Source organism: Diabrotica virgifera, chromosome 6 (assembly GCF_917563875.1).
Source record: "Diabrotica virgifera virgifera chromosome 6, PGI_DIABVI_V3a".
Taxonomy (NCBI): domain Eukaryota; kingdom Metazoa; phylum Arthropoda; class Insecta; order Coleoptera; family Chrysomelidae; genus Diabrotica; species Diabrotica virgifera.
The window spans coordinates 249,887,023-249,898,976 of NC_065448.1; the positions used below are offsets into that span (position 1 = coordinate 249,887,023).

Below are 11,954 nucleotides of genomic sequence, written 5' to 3' on the forward strand. Positions count from 1 at the left end.
TATCCATTGCATAGAGTATATGGTAAAAAGGATGACGAATGGGTGGATTAATTAGCTCAACAGTCAATTTCAACTGCATTGCCTGTCCCAAGCCATGATAAAAGAAAAGTTTTTAAGGTAATTTTAAGTAATTTTACATGTAAAAAGAGAAGGAACACAATAATTTTACTTTTAATTTTATTCATTGTTTTCTTAGATGTATTTAAGATTTTTCCTGTTAAGGAGAGTTCTCTTGTAAAGAAAACAATTTCATTTGTTCACTCTAAAAATAGCTTGCCATTGGCTGCTAAAAATTAAGTATCACATTTGGGAATCTGATTTAACACCAAACTGTAGTTCTCAAGCCACATCAATCAAGTAACAAACAGGGCAACAAAAGTACTGGGATTTATCAAACGCACATCTGTAGACCTTGCCTTTCACATTTAGAAATCTTTATTATGGTCTCGTTAGGCCCATTCTAGAGTATGCAGTTGTATGGTTCCCATCACACAACTGTTATATGGATGGCGTTATGCATAACTCGACCAAGCACCAAAACATAGTTTTGAGATAAATGGCTTCAAAGATTTTCGTTTCTTAAAAATGCATTTATTAACACATTTGCACAAAATTTTAACAGAAGAATGATCACCTATAACTCTTTTTGGTTGCAAAGTTTCAATATAATCGCACCTACCATATTCTAGAAAAAAAAAAATAAAATGTCGCTTGGTCTACTTATGCTTTAAATATATTTTAAGACGTTTAGCTGTTATACATTACTAGACCAACTACCATTTTTATGTCATTTGGTCCATTAAAGTGAAACAAAATATTGCGATATGCCTCTTGCAATCACTAAATAAATAAACTAGTATTTTTTTAATTTATATATTAAACGTGTATTGCTACAACATAATCAATTCAATTATAATTAAATATATTTTTTGCATTTTATTGCTCTAAATTTATTTTACCATTCAATAGCGTTAATTCCAATGCAGTTAAAATTATATCAATAAAACATTGGAGTATATACAGAGTTTTTAAACAGGGGAAAAGTAAAAAAAACAAGAAGTTGCTATTTGTATAAAAGCCTATAAATATCTAAATACATAGGGGCAAAAATTTTTCTACATTTTTTCTTCTTCTAATTTTACATCTATACCTTTTTTTATTGCCAAGACTGTGTTGTTGTTGTAAAATTATATTTATTTATCTATTAACTTCCAGTAGGGACCATTGACAGTTCATAAATTGAATTTTGTTGAATTGTTAAAACCTGTTGTTATTCAAAGCGTTAGTGTACTAAATAGCGGTACATAGATACCTTTTTTTATGGCTCGACCAATGTTAAGACATTGTAAAACGAGATTTACTTTTTAATAACTTGCAGTCCCAACCATTGACAATCCATATGAATTGAATTTTGTAGAATTTTCAGTGTTTTGTTTTTATACAAAGCGTTAGGGTATTTGAAGCAGTCTGAAGTGAATCGTATTTTTTTTTATTCTTAGAGCTATTTTATACCGTATATATAGTGTGACCAACTCCAATTCAGTCCAATCCGGAACAAGGCTTGAAAAAATACCTGAAATCCGGGACTTTTCAATGAAAATCGGGCCATTTTTTAATATGTATGTAGAAACTTAATATCATCGTTTTATTGATTATTTAACATTTTTATGTTGACAACGATGTTTTTATGGGATTAAGCCACAATTAGTTGTAATGATTATTATTACATTTTTGTTAGTTTTTGATGTTTCAACTTCCAATCGGGAAATTGTTCTCAAAAAAAAAAAATTAGAAAATCAGCTGATGTTGGATTTCTATGTAAATATAAATTTAGGTGAATATAGAAATGTAATTATCATTACAACCAATTGTGGCTGAATCCCATAAAAAATGTAATTGTCAAACATGCCACAAGAAAACAGCTTCAGAAAAACCTTTAAAAATCAATCCATTAATATTTTAAATTGACCCCAACGAAGAAAATATATTCATTGTTTACATTGCTTGTTTCTTAAAATATACAATTTGTCTTGCAATGAAATTTGCTTTATAACAATGACGGTGACCCACCATGAATTTTTTCGTCCCACCAATTCAGTTTCATGTGAATTCTTAAAAGAATAGCGTATTCAAAATTTCAAAATAGAATTTTACCAAAACGTTGAAAATTCGTATGGTCCGGAAGCCTTGTCCGGGACGCCGGGACACGACTTTGTAATTCGGGCCATGTCCCGGATTTTTCGGGCTAGTTGGTCACACTACATATATACAGAAATTTTATATAGATTATTTGTATTTTTCAATTTAATTATACATAAGCACAACATTTTCATTTTAAAAAAATTCATTAATTTTTTGACCGAAACTTCAAAATAAATGTGTACATTAAGGGGTACAAAAATGTAATTCTGCTCAAACGCTTAGTTTAGCATAACCAGACCAAAGATGCTTAGTCAGCGCTTAGTCTACTATTGCGAAACTAAGAATGGCCGTTATGAATATAGTCTTGTTATGCAAAACTAAAAACCCTTAATAGACAGAATGTCGCTTGGTTTAATTTTGTTTTTATTAGTAACCGTTAATGTGACAATAACAGGGATTTTTTCCAAGATAGTTTTAGTTATGTGTCACCAGAATCCACTGTTATCTCGATTTGAAAGAAATGGCGCTTGGTCGAGTTATGCATAACGCCGTCCATATTGAGATTGAAACGGATCACAATACATTTTTGAGGATAGCAGCTTATAAGACTGGATACTGAAGAGAGGAATATGATTATCAGTGAGTAAGAGACAGTCTTGATTTACAAACAATTTAGACAGGGTTGCATGTTGTCCCCATTGTTAGTCAATCTGTACAGCGAAGCTATTTTTAAGGAAGCAATATCAGAGGAAGAATGGGATATATCGATAAATGGAAATATCTTCAACAACATAAAATTTTCAGATGACACCGCTATTTTTGCAGACAGTCTAGAAGTACTGCAACAATAATTAGTAAATATATAAGTACATAATAATAGTAAACATATTACATCAAGTTAGTATAAAATATGGACTACAAATAAATGTTAAGAAAACTAAGTTCATGATTATTTCTAAGCAACATACAGTAGGAAGGCTAGAAATCGACAGAAAACTGGGTAGAATAGGTAGAAAGGGTGAATAACTACAAATATCTGGATACCTGGGTAAATTAAAACAATGACCAAGGTAGAGAAATCAGGACACCCATTGAAATTTCAAGACAAGCATTTATAAAAATGGAAAAAATGTTTGTTAATCAAGACATTCTTTAGGAGCAGAGGATGAGAGCTTTAAGATGCTACATGTTCTTGACTTTGTCGTTTAAAATGAAAAACTGAACACTAAAAGTGGGTCATATAGAGAAGTTGGAAGCATTTGAGATGTGGTGCTATAGAAAGATTTTGAAAATACCATGGATCCAACGAGTTACAAATGCAGAAGTGTTAAGAAGGCTACAAAAGGATTGTGAGGTCATAAAGAACATCAAAACAAGAAAGCTGGAATATTTAGGCCACATTACCAGAGGTGGGAAATATGAAATATTAAGGGGTCATTCCATTTCAAATCACTCAATTTTGGAGCAAAAAAAAATTTTGGACCTCCGATTTGTCTGAAAATTGGTATATAGCTTCTGCGGGACGTACAAATAAGATATTTAAGGTCAAAAAATCTTCTTCTTCTTTTTTTCTCAAAATGTTATTTTATGTGATTTTACAGTGATTTTGTGTTTATTTATACAAATTTGCAATTTCTATCGTAAAGTATCGATGGAAAACATAATATTTTAATAGAAGGGACTCAAAAATGTCATTATATGGCATTATAACAAGTTACTTTGATTTAAAACAAGCTTTTGATCAAATTTTATAGTGTAGAAAACGTTAAAATACCGTTTTTTACATTCTTCTCCATTCCCAAAATACATCATAATCGTTTTGGCTGAAAATTTGCCCACAGATAGAGAAAACATAGGACTTTAAGCGGTGAGAAGGATTTGAATTATATTACAATACCAAAAAAGTTACATGCAATATTATAGTCAAAAATATAGGCGTCTACTCTAAGTAAAATCAACTCGAAAATATCGACCTCACGACAAAATTGTTAAAAATAAATTGTAATAATTGTAAATACGATTTATTTGGAACAATTTCAGTTCCTACCATTTTTGTCGAAAAGTTAAAAATGGCGGAGGTATTGAGCAAAACAAGTTCTCCTTTAAAATCAAGATGGCGGCTAACGTAACGAAGGAATTCATTCGTGATTTTAAATTTAGGCTACTATTGACTCCCCTAAAGATCAGAAAAATAAAATTTTGGGCAGCTCGGCATTCAAGGTCAAATGTTATCCCGACTGGACTAATATATACTTTTGAGTCTGATATTACTGCATGTAACTTTTTTGCTATTGTAATATAATTCAAATCGTTCTAACCACTTAAAGTCTTATCCTTTGGCTATCTGTGGGCAAATTTTTAGCCAAATCGATGATGATGTATTTTGGGAATGGAGGAAAATGTAAAAAACGGTATTTTAACGTTTTTTACACTATAAAATTCGATCAAAAACTTGTTTTGATTCAAAATAACTTATTATAATGCCATATAATGACATTTTTGAGTCCTTTCTATTAAAATATTATGTTTTTCATTGATACTTTACGACAGAAAATGCAAATTTGTTTAAATAAACACCAAATCACTGTAAAATCGCATTAAATAACATTTTGAGAAAAAAAGAAGAAGATTTTTTACCTTAAATATCTTATTTTTGCGTCCCGCAGAAGCTATATACCAATTTTCAGACAAATCGGAGATCCAAAATTTTTTGCCTGAGTGATTTGACATGGAATGTATCTAACACTTTCAGCTCCTGGCTATTATCAGATATTTGTCTCATGTGCCCATTTATAAAGTCACTGAAAAATTGTAAACATGGTAGCCGTGTCAGTGGCACTTAATTGATAACAGTGTGAACACAGGAGCCATATCAGCAGACTTGAAAGTGTTAAGGCCAATGAACTGTCAATACAGATGGAATGGCCATGTCCCATTCAAATAGTGAAGCGAGATTGACACCAACATACAAGAGAGAGGTCCTAGAGAGAGACAGATAAGGTGTTGGAGAATTTGACAGGCCGTGTAATTTGAATTGCCTATATAAATGGACCCGATTGAATCAGTATTTTACAGTTCGTTGAATATTTTAACTTGGCTAAGGCCTAATGCTGATTGGCAGTACATATTTCAAAATTTAACCACTTTTTTGTATTTAGGGGATAAATAGAGTACACAGTGTCATACTTGGTGTTTAAATACTTTTCAGAATTGTTATTTGTATTTATCAAAACAAATACCTACTTTCCTAAAGTATTTGGGAGTTAAATAGTTTTAAAACTGTTTAAATGCTAAATTAGTGTTTTATATAAAGTGAAGAAGTCCTTGATTATGTTATTGTTACTTTTTTTTTCAATAATTTTACGTAGGTATATACATACAATTTATTCTATTGTAACTAAACTCCCACAATGAATAAACACTTTTAGGAAACGGTTCCAACAGGTCTATTAAGGGTAATAGCATTGTAATAGTAATAAATTTGCTGAATTAATATCAGTTTCACCACTTCAGATTTTCAGATAATGTACATGTTGTTTGTACCTTATTTTTCTTGGAATATGGCTGTTCTGCTTTTCAAAAGCTTTCCTTAGTTTACAGTTGTTCAAGGAGCGAACTTGTGCAATTTTTAAATTTGGCTTTGGCAAAAAGTATCTATAGCTGAGAGATTTGCTAGATCTGTTCAAATTGTTACTTTGATTGGAATTTTAATTAACTCGAACTTTAGCATGTTTGTCGTAATACACAACTGCTTTTTCTTTTTCCATTTCTCTGTGTTCAATATTTTTAACTTTCGTGTGCCACTTCTTTAAAAAAGCTTTATAATAAAGAATTAAATTCGAAAAAAGCGTTGTTGCAATGTGTGTGGCCTAACTTAACTGTGGCATGTTAATTTAAAAACTGAATAACATTTTTTACAAAATTTTGGAATATGTTTGTAGAACAATTTTAACAGCTGTTTTTAATATAGATTTCAATCCTCTACAAATAGTCTCTCATGTCTTTTGATGTAAAATATTTATTACTACAACCTTCAACTACCGTCTACCACTATGAATTTGTTTGTTTACGAAAGGTGGCGATTATCTTCCCTCTTTCCCTGGCTATTGCTCTCATTCTGACCGCATTAAATCCCTTCATTTGTATTTAAATACATCAGAACTCTCTTTTTCATTAAAAGAAGTACTGGTTTTAGTCTTTGCTTTTTGGCATATTCTATTTTTAGGTTTTAGAACTGCGCCATGATATATATGTCATTTTATTGTGTATCACTTAATGACAATGACAAAAAGACAGATTAAAACCAGTACTTCTTTAAATGAAGAAGAGAGTTCTGACGTATTTAAATACAAAAAAGTATTTAAATTTGGAAATACTGCCCCATCAGCCCAGTTAAAAAAATATGAGGTCCATTTCCCCGATTTAAGTTGATATAGGCAACTCAAATTACACGGCCTGTCAAAGTTTCCACCACCTTGTCTGTCTCTCTCTAGGACCTCTCTCTTGTATGGTGGCTGCATTAGTTGTCTTTGTGCCTATTCCATCCCTATTGACAGTTCATTGGTTAAGGCTCATATTGCAATGTAAAATTAAGGGTAAAAGATCCATAGGAAGATGAATTACTTGGCTGAGAAACCTAAGAGACTGTTAGAACTGTTATTACTAGTTAGTCTTAAGGGGGTATTAGTACGCTATGGTCAAAATAGGTGGCCAATTTTTAAACTAACGTTTAACAGTTCTTTGAATAGATGGCAGCACGTACATATATTTTATTATTAAATTTAGTTCTCTGAACGACACTGCATTGATGCCATGTATTGCAACTTAGGCTCGGCACATCTCGATCTTAATCGTACTTTGTATTTACAGACGACAGTTGTTAATCCTTTCTTTACCTGCCTAGGGTAAATTCTCATTAATAGATGCTAAACGTTCATTCTTTTGGATATAGTTTATTATTTAATATTGTATTATACGGCAATTCGTAATTCTTTACCTGCTCAAAAGGATTTATTTCAAACTAAAGAAATTTGCAATTATTTGAAATACAAGTAAGTGCCTATCTAAATGACCAAAAAAGAATTATGCTAATTCTCAGAATGAAGATCGAGTATAAAATTAGTATTTTTAATAAATGTAAAATACGTAAGTCAATTGAAAAACAGAGTCACTACAATAACTTTTTTCATATTGAATGTTTTTTCAACAGGGAAAGTTTTTTCCTCGGAAAATTTCACATTTTCATTTCATTTCTCATTTCAACATGCGAGGCAGAATAATAATTAGCCTAATGAACCACTTACTTAAAACATTTTTAAAAGTAATATACTGCAGACAGGGCCGGCGATAATGGGCCTGTAAGGGATGCACTGCAGGCGGCGCCCCTGTTTGGAGAGCGCCAAAATGATCTTTTTTTGCTGGTGCTATACAAAATACTAATTTAAAAAAACCGAAGGGCGCCTATGCTAGTTTTGCAGGCGGGCACCTTATACCCTAGCGCCGGGACTGACTGCAGAATACCTATATAAAAAATGCGAAGAACAAGTATCACGGACAAAGATTTGATTCCGCAATGCCTTGCCCTTAGGCACCCGAGAGGCTCTATTGACTGTCTAAGTGCTATATATTTGTTTTATCGACTACAAAAAGGCATTTGATAGAGTACAACATGATAAACTGCACATACTCATAAATTATCTTGGAGGAAACTGGATTAGATGATAGATCTAAACAACATTAGATATGCCGACGACGCAGTAGTTTTTGCAGATAGCCTAGATGATTTGCAAAGAATAATGTCGCGCATATAAGACATAAGTAGTGAACATGGAATTTCAATACGAAAAAAAAAGAAAGTAATGGTAGTCATTAAGAGCGAAATATATTACATACACGGCTTTTGGTTAACCAACAACCAATTGACAGAGTGGACAGCTACACATACCTTGGTACCTACATAAACAGTCAATGAGACCACTATAGTGAAATAAAACAATGCATAGGAAAAGCGAGATCAGCGTTCATAATGATGAAGTCTCGTTTCAGAAGTCACATTTACCACTTGTTAACAAAATTTCTATTATCAGATCCTATGTATTTTCTAGATTATTATACTGAGTAGAAGCCTGGACTCTTTCCGAAACTTCTTTAAGAAAACTCAAGGCATTCAAGATGTGGTATTACAATCGCATTTTAAGAATTTCGTGGATGGGTCGTGTGACTAATGTTGGGGTCTTACGTAGAATGGGCAAGGAATGCGAGATTATTAACACACATTATTATCAAAGAGCGCAAAGTAGAATATCTTGGCCATGTTATGAGGAATGAATAGAGATTGCCGCTACTAATTCTTCAGGGCAAGGTATTGGGAAGAGAGGACCAGGGAGAAGAAGAATATATCTGAGAAACTGGTTCAATACCTACATCGACAAACAGACTATTCCGAATAGCAGCATGCAAAGTTAGGATAGCCATGCTGATCGCCAACATTCGGAACGAATAAGCACCGTGAGAAGAAGAATATCTCATTTTAAATTCTTCTTCTTCTTCTTCATGTGCCTCGTCCGTTGCGGACATTGGCACGTTAGTCCAAACCATTGGCGTAAGTTTTGAAGCCATGAGTGTCTTCTTCTTCTGGGTCCACGTTTGCTCTCTATTTTACTCTGTATTGTCAGTGGCAGTATACGATATTTATCATGTCTCATAATATGATCGAGGTATTCAGGTTTCCGTTTCTATTGTGAAACAGATTTCTCATTTTTGTTTTCTCCTCAGCGCAATACCTCTACGTTGGTAGTGTGAGTCGTCCAGGACATTTTGAGGATAAGTCGGTACACCCACATTTCGAATACCTCTAGCCTTTTCGATAATGTTTCCGTTATTGTCCAGGTCTCTGCTCCATACAACAAGACTGGAAATACATAGCATTTTAGCAGCCGTATTTTTAGTGGGACAGATATGTCGCAATGATTGAATATATTTCTCATGTTAAATGTAGCTCTGGCCTTTTCAATTCTACATCGTATTTCGGTTGTTTGATCCCATTTCTAGTTGACGACTGTTCCAAGGTATACATATACTTCTACGTGTTGAATTGGTTTTTTATTTTCAATTGTCTGGCAGGTTTTTGAGTTTTGCTCACCAGTGTCCATTTTTGTTTTATTTATGTTGATGGTTAAAATCTCTTTTTTCACTCGCTCTTTGTAGGTACCCGGGTATGACGGGCCTGTCGATACTGCTAGCAACCACAACTGTATCGTCTGCATATCGCTTTATCTAATTATTACTCCAGTAAATTTCAATATTTTTTTTCACTTACGGAAATATTTGACATAAATTAATCAATGATTATACAATATTGTTTTGTCTACAATTTTTTTATTAGGATAATGCCTCAACAAATACTAATGGCCATTGGCATGTGTAATGTGTGTAAAAATGTCGACGTCATCGTCTTTACAAAGAGACGCTAATTGTATCCGAACAATGTATTATTTGCGGTCCTATAAAAATTAAATTTGCCAGAAAGTGAATAAAACTGAAATTGTTTTTAGATCCGCCCCACATAACATACTAGAGCTTACTTATGTTATTTATGTATTATGTCAAAACTAGTATAATCCACCAGTAAACACTTTGAGTCATTTTGAACCTCGTTTAACTTTCAACCATTCGTATAACGTCACGGTTTCAAGCATAAAAAATGTATATTTGTATTGTTAAGACACTGTGACGTTATACAATCATGATTGAAAGTGAAAGTCAATCAAGGTCCAAAATGCGTACTGGGAGGGGGTGGGGCCACTTTTCTAAACAAAACCGCGTGATTCATCGTATTTCCGTGGTTACAAAATTCGTTTTCAATTGTTTGTAGATTTTCTTAAAATCCGGCAAACGCGCATCTGTTTCCATTTAATACATCACTGCTGCCATCTACTAAATGACACGTGAACTCATCTTCTCATCTATTAAGTGACAGCGGAACTAATTTATCACTAGAAAAATGCCAACTTATTGCTGTAATTTCAACAAAATCCCCAGATTGCAGGTTTTAACTAAAATTTTTACTTTTAGGTACAGTTAATTTAAAAATTATGGCAGTATGGACAATGAAATTTTGTTTAAAATAAAGCTTTTTGCATAGTTAATCGTTTCTGGTAGTTATTTTCCACCCAAGTTCAAAAATTATTATGCAAAACGAATTTTTATAGCAAGTTACTAAGTAAGTTATGACATGGACTCCTTTAAGTACAGTTATAAAAAATATACTGCTTTCTTTGAAAATTTTAACTAGATACTATTAAAATAGAAAGTCTACAGTTCACGTACATACCCCTAAGTTGAAGATTGGTTTTGAAATAGTGACGGTAACTGTACCTAAAAACTATATAAATTTTAACATTGTGTCATACCACCTTAAAGTCCCTAGCATAAATAACAGACCATCAGAAATCTTTTCAGTGCCCTTCATCAATATTTTTGACTCCAAAATTAGTTTATTTAAAAAACACCTCTGAAGACCAACGAAATGAAGATCTTAAGAAGGATTGCTGGAAAAGGACTACACAGGACGGGATACGAAGTGATGAAATCAGACGCATATGTGGGGTAGACAAAAACACCTGGGTAAAGAACAGAAAAGAAGAGTGGAATCAACGCATAAGCAGGATGTCTGAATCAAGGATAGTAATAATAGCCAGGGACAAGTCATTGTTAGGCAAAGGTAGTATAGGACACCCAAGGAAAAGATGGAACTACAATTAAAGTGCAGAATAAAAAGCACCGTTGAAGAAAAACAGGCAGTACTGCCGATATAAAAGAAAAAGCAACTAAAACGTATCTTAAAATAAGCTTGTTATAACTAGTTTATTATTCCGAAATGTTTGATATTTTAACTTTTATTGTTGATAAGGTGTAGATTTGTTAAAACTTTTGTAAATGGATGCCGTTAATAAATAAATGAATAAAGAATGAAATAACTTACAGGATAAACCTTTTCGACTGGGGGGTAGACTCCCATTGCCAGAGCGGTTGAAGGATAAATTCGGTGAGCTCCTCTCGCTTTGGATACGGCTAAGTAAGTCATCTATTTTTTTGGACGTTGCCTCAGACATTGCCTTTGACACACTCGGTACTTATTTAAATTAATTAAAAGCTCTTTTTAACGAAAAAACAAAAAATATATAGTTTCTGACATAACTAAAATGGACCTGCTTTTCATTTAGTTCTGTCAATTGTCAAAACTGTCAGAGTACGTCATAGTAGTTGTCAATTGTCAACCATCACCACGGAACCACAGAACAAAAACAATTCTAGTCACAGAATAGAAAAAATTCGCAAAAACCAATTCCGACAGAGAGCGCTTAAAATTTCAAAGATGGACGATAACTACGGAAATAGAAATAATTTGCTATTTGATGTCGAAGCCGTAAATGTTAAATATAAATTATTTACACTTGTGTTTTCCCAAAGTGACCACTAAGTTTTACCAGTAAGACGACTCAAAATTATTTTTTCATCTGGATGCATTCATTAATATTTAATGCGAACTTCTTTAAGTGCCCTATCCGTATCCTATTATTTACAACATGGCAATTCTGATCTTGCTTGCTGCACTTCTGAATAGTTCGACCGATGTGAGCCCGAACCACTTCCGCAGATTTTGGAGCCACGAGGCTCTTCTCCTGCCTGGCCCTCGCTTACTGTTTATTTTCCCCTGGACAATCAATTGCATCGATTGATGCTAACTATACCGATTTGTTTTTACCTTTTTTTAATAAACTAGAAACTATCACGTCTTGTCTTTCAACTAT

The 11,954-nt window shown here is 33.0% G+C and overlaps 1 protein-coding gene across 2 annotated transcripts in view; it reads right to left on the reverse strand.

Moving 5' to 3' along the window:
* Nucleotides 1-11,360, reverse strand: part of LOC126886823 (dual specificity mitogen-activated protein kinase kinase 7-like) — a 67,452-nt gene extending 56,092 nt beyond the window's left edge. For both annotated transcript variants that reach the window (XM_050653887.1, XM_050653888.1), the window contains exon 1: nucleotides 11,126-11,360. In XM_050653887.1, the coding sequence (XP_050509844.1) occupies nucleotides 11,126-11,255 (130 nt within the window). In that variant the 5' untranslated portion in view covers nucleotides 11,256-11,360. The remainder of the gene's footprint in view (nucleotides 1-11,125) is intronic.
* Nucleotides 11,361-11,954: the final 594 nt, after the last annotated feature.